The 13,728-nt window shown below is 65.7% G+C and overlaps 4 protein-coding genes across 4 annotated transcripts; 1 reads left to right on the forward strand and 3 right to left on the reverse strand.

The window, feature by feature from the left end:
* Positions 1-931: 931 nt before the first annotated feature.
* On the reverse strand, positions 932-3,091 carry CHLNCDRAFT_138195 (hypothetical protein; the record flags this gene model as incomplete). The annotated part of the gene is made up of 7 exons (XM_005851571.1): positions 932-1,052; positions 1,174-1,432; positions 1,550-1,677; positions 1,794-1,907; positions 2,028-2,409; positions 2,526-2,977; positions 3,075-3,091. 7 exons carry the CDS (start codon positions 3,089-3,091, stop codon positions 932-934), a joined length of 1,473 nt encoding a protein of 490 aa, XP_005851633.1.
* Positions 3,092-3,423: 332 nt separating this feature from the next.
* CHLNCDRAFT_59563 (hypothetical protein) lies at positions 3,424-4,452 on the forward strand. Its single transcript, XM_005851266.1, has 2 exons — positions 3,424-3,813; positions 3,987-4,452. Exons 1-2 carry the CDS (start codon positions 3,481-3,483, stop codon positions 4,344-4,346), a joined length of 693 nt encoding a protein of 230 aa, XP_005851328.1. The 5' UTR covers positions 3,424-3,480; the 3' UTR covers positions 4,347-4,452.
* Positions 4,453-5,602: 1,150 nt separating this feature from the next.
* On the reverse strand, positions 5,603-6,145 carry CHLNCDRAFT_19120 (hypothetical protein; the record flags this gene model as incomplete). The annotated part of the gene is made up of 1 exon (XM_005851572.1): positions 5,603-6,145. One exon carries the CDS (start codon positions 6,143-6,145, stop codon positions 5,603-5,605), a length of 543 nt encoding a protein of 180 aa, XP_005851634.1.
* Positions 6,146-9,643: 3,498 nt separating this feature from the next.
* CHLNCDRAFT_33950 (hypothetical protein) lies at positions 9,644-13,577 on the reverse strand (the record flags this gene model as incomplete). The annotated part of the gene is made up of 15 exons (XM_005851573.1): positions 13,412-13,577; positions 13,261-13,329; positions 13,059-13,084; positions 12,801-12,879; positions 12,624-12,678; positions 12,418-12,472; positions 12,133-12,244; positions 11,692-11,941; positions 11,406-11,526; positions 11,193-11,286; positions 10,886-11,064; positions 10,632-10,750; positions 10,406-10,512; positions 10,075-10,192; positions 9,644-9,836 (listed from the first exon to the last, which is right to left on the reverse strand). The coding sequence occupies exons 1-15, from the start codon at positions 13,524-13,526 to the stop codon at positions 9,644-9,646; spliced, it is 1,692 nt and encodes a 563-aa protein (XP_005851635.1). The 5' UTR covers positions 13,527-13,577.
* Positions 13,578-13,728: the final 151 nt, after the last annotated feature.

The following is a 13,728-nucleotide window of genomic DNA, read 5'->3' on the forward strand; positions in this document are numbered from 1 at the left end:
CCGTTGAGCAGTTGCAGCAAGCGGAACTGCCTGACAAGCTCCACATCAAGCAGCTTGGTGTTATTGACTGGCGCAGTCGGCACACAGCTGATCTGGAGAGGGTGCACGGTGATATTGGGGCGCCCATGCGTCTTGCACTCCCATACCGGCAACGTGAGCCTGCCCACCACGCCGAGCGGCCCATAAAACACAGCTGCCTGGCTGCCCGTCTTGTGCAACTCACAGCAGCTGCCATTTTCTGCTGCTAAGTGGCAAGGAAGCGGCTCCATGCTGGCCAGCTGGGCTTGCCGCTGCTGGAGCTGCTGCTGGCGCTCCTGCCGCTGCTGCGCCGCCCGGCCCGGCAGAGAGGCCAAGAAGGCATCCACGTCCGCTCCGAGCCGAGCCTCCCAGTGATCACGTTTGCGTCCTTGCCGGTCGCCCCAGCCTAAGAAGCCGCTGGGTGCTCGCTCATCCTCGTTGTCATCCCTCTCACCCCGCCGCCTGGCCTGCCCTGGCACATTGAAGGGAGCTTGTTGTCCTGGTCTACTTGCACGGGATCTTTTTGGCTGTGGCCCGTCTAGAGGCCTGGGGGCCGTGGTCTTGCTAACCACCTTCACCCTAAAGTGGTGGCTCATGTCCTAGAAAGCATATTACGGTTGCTGGGATGCCAACAGAACAAACGGGAGGGAGAATGATGCATGATTGAGGATGATGTCCCCAATGACCCTCCAGGTGGGGGGCCATCATGCCCATCATGGGGCACATCCTTACCGGGAGGCCTACCTGACCTGAGAGGAGAGTGGTACAATATATTTTAGGAGATCTGTGATGTGAGAGAGAGCAACTTTGAAACAGGTACAACTTGTTTGCAACAGGTACAACAACGTTATCTAACAACTTAGAATGCGCCGCATTGCGCAAACTCACGCCCAGGTGCAGATTGCGCAACAGGTTACGGCAGCATCGCCACTGCAACCGTAATGTCATCCACCCACACGCCGCTGCAGGTGGCTGCCCAGTTCCGGCGGGCCGCGTGCATCAGCGCGCCTGCCGCCTCCTTGGCGGTCTGGCAGCTGCAGCACAAGGAGTGACGAGGGAGGGGCAAGCCCGTTGAATACTGGTCCCGAAAACAAGGGGCACAGGTGACGTGTCCTGCACCAACCGTGAGCATCCACAGCATGGATGCCATCCTACCTCATGGCGATGGCCACAGCGGCATCGTTGCTGAGCATGTCCCACAAGCCATCGCAGCCCAGTACCAGCACGTGGCGGGCGGGGAAGGCGGCCGGGTGGGCATCATCAACATCAGTGCTCACAGAGCTGCCGCTAACAAAGCTGTCCAGGCGGCAGCTTGGGGAGCCAGCGCTGGAGGCGGCGGTGGTAGTGGGCACAGCAGGCGGCAGCGTGAGAGTCACGGCGTCCGGCTCGGCAGTCAGGCCCAGCGGCACCGCCCCTGCAGGCAACAGGGCGGAGCAGGACATGATTAGGCAAGGCTGGCATACGCGGGTGGGCAATGCAGAGCGCAGGCCCGAGCAAGCTGAGGCGGGCAAGGAGCCAAGCAGGCACTCACATGCGTCGCCAAAGGCGCGGCTGAGCGACAGCGTGTTGCTGCCGTACTTGCCGCACAGCCGCGCGGTGCGTCCAGCCCGCACCACGCGTCCCTGCCCGCTGGCCTTGATGCGGGCGCACTCCAGCGCGCTGCAGGCAACGCCCAGGGGAGGCAGCCAGTTGGGCGTCGGTTGCTTGTGTGGGGCGGTGAAGAAGGCAGCACATCCATCCCGGCTTGGCTGCCCCAGGCCCCCTGCCACACCCACCTGCTGGGCTTGTGGTCCTGTGTCAGGGCATGGACCAGCACCGAGGGACCGGCCGGGGTGTCTACGCTCAGGCCAACCACCGCGCGGCAGTCGCCCGCCCACACGGCCGTGATGCTGCGAGCAGGGAGGCAGGATGTGGAGCGCCAACAGATCAGCAGGGGCTGACCACATTGCAGACTGGCTACCCAACTGTCAACACCCATGCACCCCTCCACCCACCCGCCCGCCACACACCTGTCCTCCTCCACCAGGCAGGCCACTGCGGCGGCGCCGCAGTCCTGGAAATCCGAGTCGTAGCGCATGCTGGCCGCCACAGCCTGGAAGGCATGCACCAGCGCCTGCTGGGGCACAGGGGCGGCGCTGGCGCTGGCGCCGTCGCGGCTCCACCCCGCGTCAGCCTGCAGCTGGTTGCGAATTGCGGGCACCGCCCCCGCCAGCCCGCCGGCCGCGGTGTGGCTCGCGTTGTCGCCGCCGCAGCCGTGGCCGTCAAACACGCCCAGCAGCAGTGCGGGAGAGGCGCCAGAGGGGCTGGCCACGGGGCAGGCCAGAAAGGCGTCCTGGTTGACGCCCTTCCAACAATTGTTTTTCCGCCCGCCACGGGACACCACCGCCACATCTGCAGAGTGAGGGCATGCCAGATTGGTGCAGGGTGTTGGGCGGTCTGGGCAGGCAGGTCCGAGCAGGCCAGCCCCTTGACCTGCCTCCCTTCACCGTCCCTCACACCAGGCACACCTGCCAGGCCCGGCAGTGCCAGCGTTGCCTCCGTGTCGAAGCCGGGAATGGTCTGGGGGGCGGCCTGCCACCGCTCCAGGCACTCCTCGGCGGCCTCCCCATCCATCAGCGCAGGGCTGTTGTGGGGCAGGCCGGCGGCACTAGGCACCAGGCCCTCCAGCTGCCGCTCCAGAAGGCGCACCCTGGAGGCGTTGTCGGCGCCTCCGGCCAGGCCGGCCAGCTCCAGCAGCTTGCCGGTGGTGACGATGTCGCCCCGGTTGAGGGAGGTCTGGAGGGCGTCGGAGTAGGAGGCGGGCGCCAGCGCCGGCGGAGCGGCGAAGCCCAGCTCCTCGATGACTGTCGCAGCTGTGGCCGCGGCGACGGGGCGCAGGGGGCGCAGGCGCCGGGCTTGGGCGGGGCGCCGCTGCAGTGCGGGGTGGTGGCGGTTGGCGACTGGGGCACGGGAGCACAGCCTGCGGGGGCGCAAAAAAGGGGCTGTATGAATCGGCAAAGGGCTGCAGGGGCCAGGAATGTGTCCCCAGTGAGGGCTTGCGACCCATTGGATGGAACGTGAGTCCCGCGGCCATGCCCAGCCCGGCTTGCCTTGGTGCGGCCCTGCATGCCCCTGGGACGCATGAAAGAGTGGCGGCAGCCTTCCAGAGGGCCATCTTTGCGTGTCGGAGTTGACTGGTTTGGTGATGAAGGCGAGGTGGGGGTCAGTGCCAGCTTGGGCTGGGGAAAACTCCGAGGGAGAGGGGCGAAACGGTGAAATGAATAATGATGGGGCTTCGTGAGCCGCGTTTTATGGAGGCTGGTGCCATCGCCACGGCGGCGCCAACTCAGCGGCGGCAGACACCAACCTCTCTTGTGCCGCCGCGATGGCTCTATAATACGTCTCTATACAATACCCTGTGCCCGAGATGCTATTTTGAAAACCTAACACGCTGTTCATCTCAAGCGATTGCGTGCTGCTGGTATGCAGGCCGCACGCCCCCCGTCTTGCAACTGCTCTGCGAGACCCTCGCAGCCCGTGCTGCTGCTGCTCAAGGGCCAGCCGGGCAGCGGGAAGTCACACCTGGGGAGGGCGCTGTGTCGGCACCTCCGTTGGCCGCTCATCGACAAGGACCTCGCCCGGAGCCCTTGCCAGCCCCTCGTGGCAGGCCACCTGGGCATCGACTGGAACCAACTGAGCTATGACATCATGTTTAGCTATTGTGAGGCGCAGCTGGCGTGCGGGCTGAGCGCCGTCTTAGACTGCCCGCTGGCGCGGCGCTCGCTGTACGACCGCGCTGCAAAGCTGGCAGCCAAGGTGCGCTGCGGCGAGGCTGGCGTGGTTGTTGATCAGGCAGGAGAAGCAGATGATGTGGGGCACAGCCGCTGCTGGCGAGTGTGCAGGAGGGCGCAGACGGCTAGGCTTCTCCTCTTCCTGGTCCTTCTTGCCTCCCCACCCTGCCCGCCTGCCTGCCCGCCCCTGCCCCGCAGCATGGAGCGCGAGTGGCCCTCGTAGAGCTGGAGCCCAGCGACTGGCAGCTCTGGCGGCAGCGAGTGGAGCAGCGGGGAGCGCAGGAGAGGGGCACCGAGCATGAGCACAAGCCCGGCAGCTGGGCGGACGTGCAGACCGTGCTGGCCAGAAACGGCGGCAGTGAGGAGTGGAGCGCTGCCCCAGACATCGGCCTGGACCTAAGGTGCAGGCTGGACAGCACCGGGTGCAGCACGGAGCAGCAGCTGCAGCAAGTAGTGAGCATGCTGCGGTCTGGGGACGTGTTGCAATGTGGCGGCGACGAGGCAGCGGCAGAAGCAGCGGTAGAAGCAGTTGGTGGCAGGGCTGCGACAGGAAGCTGAGCTGGGGCATTGTGAATTGATTCAAATACACTCGTCCACATGGTTGTGTGGCACTGTGCAGCATGTTCAAGGCCTGTACTATTGGCCGTTAAGCGCAGAAGCGTACACTAGCAGCCTGCCAGTGCTGGCTGGCAGGCTGGCGTCAGGTCGGCGCCGGCGCTGCCTGCCAGATCCGGGCAACGCCATCCTCGCCTGCCGACAGCAGCCGCAGCCCGCAGCCCAGCCAGCGCAGCGCCCGCACGCCACGGCTGTGCGCCGCCAGCGCCAGCGCCTGCTGCGCCTGCCCGCCGCCCTCCACATCCAGCACATGGATGCGGCAATCAGGGCCCACCACTGCCAGCAGGCTGCCGTCGGGCGCAAGCGCCACAAGGTTCCGGTCGTTTGATGCCTGCTGCACAGCCGAAGCGTGCCACCCCACGCCGTCGCCGCCACTGGCCCCGCCCGCCTCCGGCAGAGTCATCTCCAGCAGTGGCGCACCAGCCGCCGCCGCCGCCAGTTTGTCCTCTGCCGGCACCGAGACCAGGCTCGCCAGGTCAACCACTCGCACGGTGCCGTCGCTGCAGGCCGCCGCCAGCAGCGCCAGCGACTCGCCACAGCTGCCAGGCTGTGGGCCTGCCCAGGCGGCTGCCGCTGGCCCTGCCGCCTGGGAGCCTGCTCTAGAGGTGCTGCCAGCGGCGCAGGTCTTGCCGTCGGCAACACCTCCTGCCGGGGAGCAGCAGCAGGAGTCCACGCTGGTCACCTTGCCCCGAAAGTCGTCCAGAGACGCCACGGGGCCCACCAGCTTGCCATCCACCCAGCCCTGCCGCCGCTGCAGGCAGGCGGCGGGGGCCCGAGGGGACAGCAAAGGGAAGCAGAGTGGATCGATCAGAGGGGCGGCAAGCTGTTGGGCAAGCACAACCAATTGTGGGAGCAGCCGACGGCTGGCTGAGGAATGTGCAAAGCAGCAGCAGTGGCAGCACCGCCACCAGCGAGGCTTGCCTGCATCAAATCCCACAGCATCACCCGCCCCTCGCGCCGCATCTGCTGCACATGGCAGGTGAGGAGCAGTGCGGGCGCCTGGGCAGCGCCTGCAGCCTGAACGCCGCCGCACCGCACAAAACAGCAGGAGTTTACAGGGCCTGAATCCCAGGCAATGTCTGCTACGCACTCGCCGCTGGCAGCACTCCACACCCGGCACACGCCATCGCCTGCGCATAGGAGAATAGACAGGGGCAGTGATGCTGGTGGAGATCCTCATGCTGCAAGACCCCAAGGGGCTAGGGGAGGAAGCCAGCCAGGCACACACACGTGAAGGGAAACCAGACAGTCAGGGAATGGCGGCTCCGCTTCAGCACCTCACCCGAGGCCGATGCCAGCAGGCTGCTGCAGGGTGAGAAGCAGACAGAGGAGACGAGGCCGCCGTGCCTGCTGAGCTCCCGCAGGCAACTGCCCTCACCGCCTGTGCTCCACAGCCGCACCTGCCCGCTGCTGGCCCCCGTGGCGAGCTGGCCGCCATCGGGGCTGAAGGCAAGGCAGCTCACGCGCCCGTCATCACCACCTTCGCCAAACACTGGGCCCGGCTCCAGCAGGCTTGCCGGCAAGCTGCTGGCGGCAGCAGCGCCCATACTCCAGACGCGGGTTGCCCCATCCAGCGAGGTGCTGGCCAGCAGGGATCCGCAGGGGCTCCAGCACAGGCGGCAGACCCTGTCGCCGTGCCCGGTAAGGAGCTGCAGCTGGCGGCCTGTGGTGCTGCACCACAGGCGCACCGTGGCGTCGGCGCCTGCAGTCGCCACCAGCTGGGTGGGCACAGAGCCCAGCATCAAGGTCTGCAGAGGGGGATGGGTAGGAAGCAGGCAGTAGGGTGTCCCTGGCTGGCTGAGGAAACCTGGCCTTGGTGGGCCCCCCTCATGTCTGGGCCATCCACATTGTGCGCATTGCCCCAGCTCCAGCAGCCGAGTTACACCTGCGGGTGGATGACGGCATCGTAGATGGGCCCCTGATGGCCCTGCAGCGCCACCAGGCAGCGCTGCCGGGAGATGCGCCGCTCCAGGGCAGCCAGTGCGGTGCCGACTGCAGGCGCCAGCCCCACATCAAGCTCCGCAGCGCGCTGGTAGCTGGATGCCGCTGCCTCCATCCTCCCGCAGCTTTCCTGGGCCTGCAAATAGCAGGTTTGATGCCAATGAGTGCCAGGCAGCAAGATTTGCTGCCTGCACCTGCACCCGCTGGCTGCCTGGTTGCGGCTCCGCCCTTCGCCCCACCTGCGCGAGCCTCAGGTGCGCCTTGCCCCATCGCGGCCGCAGCCGGCAGGCCTCCTGCGCGTCCGCCAGCGCCGACGCCGCCTGGGCCCCCAGCCTGAGCCGTGCCAGGCAGCGGTTGGCCAGCAAGACGCCTCGCAAGTGAGGTTCGTCCTCCGCGCCCGACAGGCCCAGGAGAGCGGCGGTGTAGGCGGCGGCCGCCTGGTCAAAGGCGCCCCGCCCAAAGGCGGCGTCTCCAACCTGCTTTGCGGCGCTGCTGGAGGCGGGTTGGTGGTCCATATGCTGCTGCTCGCTGCAAGCTGCGATTGGGGAGGGGCCTCCGGGAAGGTCGCGAGCCACCACCCCCACCATGACGCCTGGTAGACGCTGCACGGAGTACGCACAAGTCGCTTGACGATGGCTAGAGAATGCGAAGAGTTCAAGCTAGAAGGTTGTGAGGCACAACAGGCGCCGGCGCTGAGCTGGCGCAAGTCAAAACCTGGCCTCCCTACCGCTCTCCGACGTGTGCAATTCACTATGAGGAACTCCCTGCTGCTGGAACTGTGCGACCCCGCTCACCAGGAGGTGGTGACCGGTCTGCTGCGCAGCAACCAGCAGAGGATCGCGGTGCCCTGCTCGCTGCTCAGCAAGGGCGCAAATGGCACGGGCAGCAAGGTCGTCGTGAATGTGATACGCGCACAGGGCTGCAACGTCGCTTTGGACTGCGGCAAGTGGTGGCGAGGCGCACCCACGACAGCCGTTTACATCGACTACAGGCAGGCGAGTGCGCTGGCGCTGGCGGCGGGCAGCTGCGAGGGCGGGTGGCGGCGGGGCGGTGGCAACGGCGGCAGCATCATTGGGCGGCAACCAATGCCAAGGTTATGCATCTTGCTCGAAAAGCGCGGTTCCTTTGAAACAGAGGCTGCCATTGAGTTCATTGCGCTGCCAACAACCCCCATCTGCCTGTTGCCTGCAGCTGCTGCGCCATGCCAACGAGGACACTCTGCGAGCGCTGCACCGCAAGCTGGTGGCCATCTCCAGCAGCCGCACCAGGGGGCTCGCCAGGACGCATTCGGTGCCGGGACGCATCCTGCTTGATGAACTGAACAGCAGTAGCAGCAGCGGCGGCGGCGGCGATTGTGGTTCGCTACTGCGCCGCACCAGCAGCACTGGCCTGCCCAGCCTTGGCCCAGGCGCCGGCAGCGTTCCAGGGCTGCAGCGCACCAGCAGCACGGGCGCGCCTGGGAGCAGCACTGGCGTAGCGTCCAGCCTGCGCCGCACCAGCAGCACGGGCCTGCCCAGCGCCAGCAGCAGCCGTCAGGGCGGCGGCCACAAGCCGGCCCCTGCCAGCAGCCTGCACCGCCTGTCGGCCTCGGCACGGCGCCCTGGCAGCTCTGGGGACGGCACGGCGGGCGAGGCGGCCGGCGGCAGCCAGCTGGTCACGCCAGAGAAGCAGCAGCCGTCAGTGGTGATAGCAGTGGACGCAAGCGGGGTCGCAACAGACACACCTTTCCACCTCTCCCTAGAAGACTCGGCATGCCCTGCACATCGACAGCCCGGCGCTGCCGCCTCGCACCTGTCGCTGGACTCCCCCCGTGGCTCGCAGCACCAGCACGCAGCAATAAGGAAGTCCCCAGGTGGCTATGCCAACAGCAGCGGTGACATAAGCCCGCCGAGCAGTCCCACCACGGCAGGAACCGGCAGCCTCACCCCAGCCCTGTCGCGGCAGGGGACATTCAGCCAGCCATACTGGGCAGAGTTCGAGGATGAACTGACAGCGGCGGCCTCGGCAGGTGGCGGCGTAGCATCCGTGGGGGAGAGCCCTGTGGTGCCAGGGGCGGCGGCGGCAGCAGGGCTCTCAGCAGAGGACTCCGGCCCGATGCGTGCCGCCCAGCTGGCTGCCTCCCAGGACCAGATGACCCCCGACGAGCTGCATGAGGTGTGTGGGACCGCCCCAGCTGGTGGCAACGAAACAGTGATGCATGCGGATGCCCTGCGAGGGAGGACAGCGTGCACTCCAGCCCCCGCCTGCGCGCCATCATTCAGGCTGAGCAGCGCCACCTGCCACCTCTCCCCTGGCAAACCCCACTCCCAACCACACATGCCGAGCCGCCCGCAGGTGGACGCCAACTTCAACCATGTGTTTGTGCCTCCGTGGGCAGTGCCCGCCGCGCCGCAGCAGCCAGTGGTGCGCACGTATCGTGAGGCGGGGGTGCAGACAGGCACGGGCGCCGGTAATGAGCGTCCGCCCACCAGGCAGAGCCACACGGCGGCGGATGCGGCAGAGCACTTCCAGGCGGGTGGCTGGGCTGGGCGCTCCGCTGGGGACCTCGAACACCAGCGGCACCTTCTCAGCCTGCCAGCTTGTTTTTCGTGTGCTACTCCCCAGCCATGATGGATCACCAATCGATATGCGTAATTGACGGCTGCATGTTGCGTGCCCGCTTGCAGGAATTCATGCAGCACTTTGCGGCGGGGCTGCCACACTTTGCCATGGTGCTGGCGGACCTGCACCTCGTCCGAGGCGGCCAGGACCCCACCTTCGTGAAGAGCCAGGTGGGAGCAGCAAGCGCTGCCATCCGCAGCTCCAGCCGCGACATGTGATGCGCTCTGACCTGCACGTCCCCAACCTCCTGGCTGCTGTCTGGTCCATGCAGTACTTCTTCAACCTGTGCTTGCAACTCAAGGATGAGATGACCCAGGTGGCGGAGCAGCTGCAGCCCCGGGGCGGGGCCGGCTCGATGTAGGGGCGGCACCAATAGGCACGCAGGCAGCCCGGACAAAATCTCATTGAGTGCATGAATTCTTGCAACAAAGCAGCTGTACCAGGAAAGAAAGGTGTACAAGGCGAGTAGTCGTCAGAACGGGTACGGGTGGCAGGCAGTAGCATGGTCAAGCAACAGATTTGGGAAAGAAGTTGGGACTGGATGATCTGTGATCGGGCGCCATGGATGAACATGCAGAGGAGAGGTACAGTGTACAAGCGAGCAGGGCGCAGGGCGGGCAACAGGTCAGGGCAGCCCACAGCCTGAGCCGGAGGGTAGGAGGTCCGAGGGGTAGTGTTTGGGGGTGTGATGTGGTGTTTCAGAGGCCCATGGTTTGGTAGTACTTGGCCAGCTGGCGCAGGTCGCCGCCCTCCACGCCCCGCGCCTCGCGCCACGCCGCAGCGCGGAAACCCTCACGCTCCAGCACCGCGCGCCCTGCGCGCCCCATCACGCGCTTCCAGATCGGGTGCCGCGCAAACAGGCACGAGTAGGCCGTGTCTTCTATGGGGATGCTGCAGGGCAGGACAGAGCAGGGCAAGAGGCCGATGGAGGAGATCAGCGGCGGCAGCATGCAAGTGGAGGCCAGGCGGCAACAGAGGCGGCAGCGGTGAGCCGTACAGCAAGCCGCCTGTCCAGTTGCTGAATCAACCCACCCCTTGGTCTCTGCACGCAGGCAGGCGGGGAGAGGCACCAGGGAATGACACGAGTCAGCAAGCCAGCCAAGGCAGTGCCAAAGCCCCAGCCCGGTACCCCCACCGCTGACCTGGCAGGAGGAAGAAAACAAAGACCGTCATCAGCAGGTTCCAGGCCGCGAAGAACAGGAATGTTCCCCACTCCATTGCGCACAGCATGGACAGGAAGCTCTGGCCTGCAGGCGTGGAGCGGGTCGCCAGGGGAAGGCGTCAAGGTGCGGCAGCGGCAAACATGCATAGACAGGCGTCCCGCGAGCACAATTATCGGCAAGCAAGCATGCATGCCAATGCTCCCCTCAGCAGCTCGTGGCAGGCGGCCGCAAAGTTGGGGCAGGCACTGGACACATACGCACTGGAGCCGACGAGCCAGCCCGACCAACCAGGCCCACCTATGATGAAACTACACAAATAATTCACCGCGACTGTTGCACTCATTCCGCTGGTGCGGGTGTCCATGGTCTGGATCTCGGCGCCCAGCACCCACACAATGGGGCCCCTGCGACAGGAGGTGCACAATCAATGAAGAGCGCAGGCATGGGAGGTAGCGATTGGAGATGGTGTATCAGGTGCAACACAGAGAGGCACGACTGGCAAGCAGCGGGCGGCCCCACTCACCAGGACCAGGCGAAGCCGGCCACAAAGACGCAGATCAGGACGAGGGCGGCGATGGCCGCCCCGCTGGCGATGGTTCCGTCCGACTTAAAGGACAGGGCCAGCACGATGGCGGTGGCTATCTGTGGCGATGCGGGTGCACCGCAGGCAGGGTCGCATGTCAGCATGTGTCGCCGCATGAACGGCCACAAGCGCAAACGGTGGATCGACGAGTAGCGGAGCAGGCGTGGTGTGGTCCCCGCCACGCAAGCGCTCACCTGGCTGACCGCCATCTGCAGGCCGCCCTGGATGAGCAGGGGGCGCCGCCCCCACCTGTCCACCAGCACCAGGCCCACAAAGGTGCACAGGACGTTGGTGGCGCCAATCACCACAGCGTTGAGCAGGGCGGAGGAGGAGTCGCCCAGCGAATCAAACATGATGGGCGCGTAGAAGATCACTGCAGGCGCAGGGCAGCAGGCGCAGGCGGAGATGCAGTCAGCTGGGGCAGGGCTTCTTCTAGCTGGGGCGTGAGGGTTTGGCAGGTGTGAAAGAGGAATAGCTGGGGTGGCGTGCATGGCCCCTCACCCGCGTTGATGCCTGTGAGCTGCTGAAAGGCGGCCAGGGAGGTGGACATTATGAACATCGGCAGGTTGTGCCTGGCCACCAGGTTCTTCCAGGACTGCGGGCAGCAGGAGGGAGGACACTCTGATCCAGGCGCAGCAGCAGCGGTTGCGGAACAGGCGCCGGATGCTGTACCCCAGCATGGGCTGCCAGGGTGCCGCCCGCAGCACCGCCTACCTGCACGTTAGACACCTTGGCTGCCTGCTGCGCCGCATCGCAGATGTCGGCATACTCTGCATCCACCTCGTCGGTGCCGCGCAGCTTCTGCAGGACCGCCCGCCCCTGGGCCCACCTGCCCCTGCAGCACAGCGTCGGGGTGGATTGCAGTGCCAGGGTGGCTGCCGGGCCAGGCGAGCCTTCAGGCAGTACGGCTGCTTCTCAGAGCACAACCGGCTAGCGCAGCATGCAGCCCCACGCCAGCCAACGGCACTGCATGCACCACACATGCCCAGCTTGCGCTCACTGCTCGATGAGATAGGAGGGTGACTCTGGAAGCACCAGGCCGCCCAGGCAGAGGATGGAGGCGGGCATGGCTGCCAGGCCCAGGCTCAGGCGCCAGCCCCAGTCGGGGATCCACTGGCAGCCCCAGTTGACCAGCTGCGCAGCGAGTATGCCCACGGTGGTGGCCACCTGGAACAGGTAGGCCAGGCCGCCGCGGCTGGCATAGGGCGCCACCTCGGCGATGTAGACAGGCACCACGCAGGCGGCGGTGCCTGCGCAGTGCAGGGCAGCGCAGCGCGGCGACACAAGGGAGGGCAGTGAACGGCGGTGTCTATGGGGCAAAGTCTGCATCGGCAACAGACAACACGTTCTTGCACAGAGCCACACAAGGTGACAGGCGACATGGGCCCCAGAAGGAGTGGCGCAGTACAGAGCCACGCCAGGGCTAGCCAGCAGGGCGCACCGACGCCCAGGCCCAGGACGCAGCGCCCAACGATGAGCTGAGTCAGCGAGTGTGCTCCCGCCTGCAGCCCCGCCCCCAGCAGGAACAAGCAGCCCGAGACCAGCATGGATATCTGCGGCAGCAGGCAGCAAGCAAGAGTGACAAGAAGGTCAGCCGATTTCTCTTCATTTTTTGTTGCAGACGAGGGCACGAGGAGTGAAGAACCAGCAGCACGGAGCAGAGCACCAGGCAATGGCAGCAGCAATGCACAGAGCCTGCTGCCAGGCCCGCACACCCCTCGCCCACCTTGCGCCCAAACACCCTCGCAGCGTACCCAGCCGGCACCGCGACCACGGCACCACTGCACAATGAGAGGAGCACAAGCAAGCCACACAAAGCGCTTTGCGTTGTTCCATATGGCATGGCCTCCCTCGCCCCGCATCAACATGTCTGTCATCATGGTTCATCTAGGGCAGCCTAAGCACCATGGATCAACCCGGCAGCCTGCTGACCTGAGGAACATGATGGCGCTGAACAGTTGCAGGCGCATATCGTGGAACTTGCAGTCTGCAGCGGCGGCAGCCGCAAAAGAAACAGTTCATCAAACCGGGTCGGCTGCCACACGGAACAGCGGCAAGGCAGCAAACCACGCAGCGGCGAGCAGCCGCTGTGCAGCAAGCGCAGCTCACATGCGTTGGTGTCGCCCATGCCACTGACTGTGCGTGCATAGATGTCCGGAAAGAACTGTTTTTGAAAGGATGCCATGGCCTGTGGAGGCACGCCGGGCCAGCAGAAGGCGGGGAGACACTCTGGTGTTGGTACAAACTTAACAGCCCCCCAACTCAAGCTCCTGCCTGCATCCCCTGCTGCTGTGCATGCTCTGGTGCCAAGTGAACAGCGCAGCTGGGCAGGGCAGATGGATTGCTGCACCAGCGACTGTGCCTCACCTCAACACCGCCCACAATGCCGATGTCTGCAGACAGTGGGCCAGCAGCACGGGCGGCGCAGTCAGGAACGCAAGTGTGTGGTGCGCAGTCCCTGAGGATCCTACCGCCCACCACTGCCTGCTGTCCTTCATCACACCAGCAGAATTGGGGCCCAGGCACTGCGTACGAATGCGTGACTGCCCAGCGCCGGCAGGCAACCCACCAAAGCCAAACAGCATGCCTCCCGTGGCAGACACCAGGGCCACCACCAGCACATACACCGTCATGTGCCCTGCAGCACACAAACATGTTTTCAAGCAGTGCCCAACTCGGCGAGCCTCCCACAACGCCCGCTGCTGCCGCTGTCCGCTCGCCTGTGTAGTGCGCCGCCCGCCCGCCCGGCCGCGGGGCCTCGGCCCGTACCAGGGGCACAGCGGCGGCCTGTGAGGCATCGCCGCTGTGCTCCTGTTCGAAGCTGGCGCCGTTCATACTCTGTGGTGCTGGCGGCTGCTGTCCATGAGGATGGTAAAAGCTGCTGGTCGTCTGGGTGCTTGGAGACGCCGATCAACCTTGTTCCGAAACTGCCAGGTCGCAGGGCAACGTAAATTCGTGCTGCAGGGAAAGGGTTGGCAAATCCGAGCTGGCAGTGGGTGGTTGCTTCTTGTTGATTCTTTGCCTGTAGAGCCTCTGT

Source organism: Chlorella variabilis (assembly GCF_000147415.1).
Source record: "Chlorella variabilis unplaced genomic scaffold CHLNCscaffold_2, whole genome shotgun sequence".
Lineage (NCBI taxonomy): Eukaryota > Viridiplantae > Chlorophyta > Trebouxiophyceae > Chlorellales > Chlorellaceae > Chlorella > Chlorella variabilis.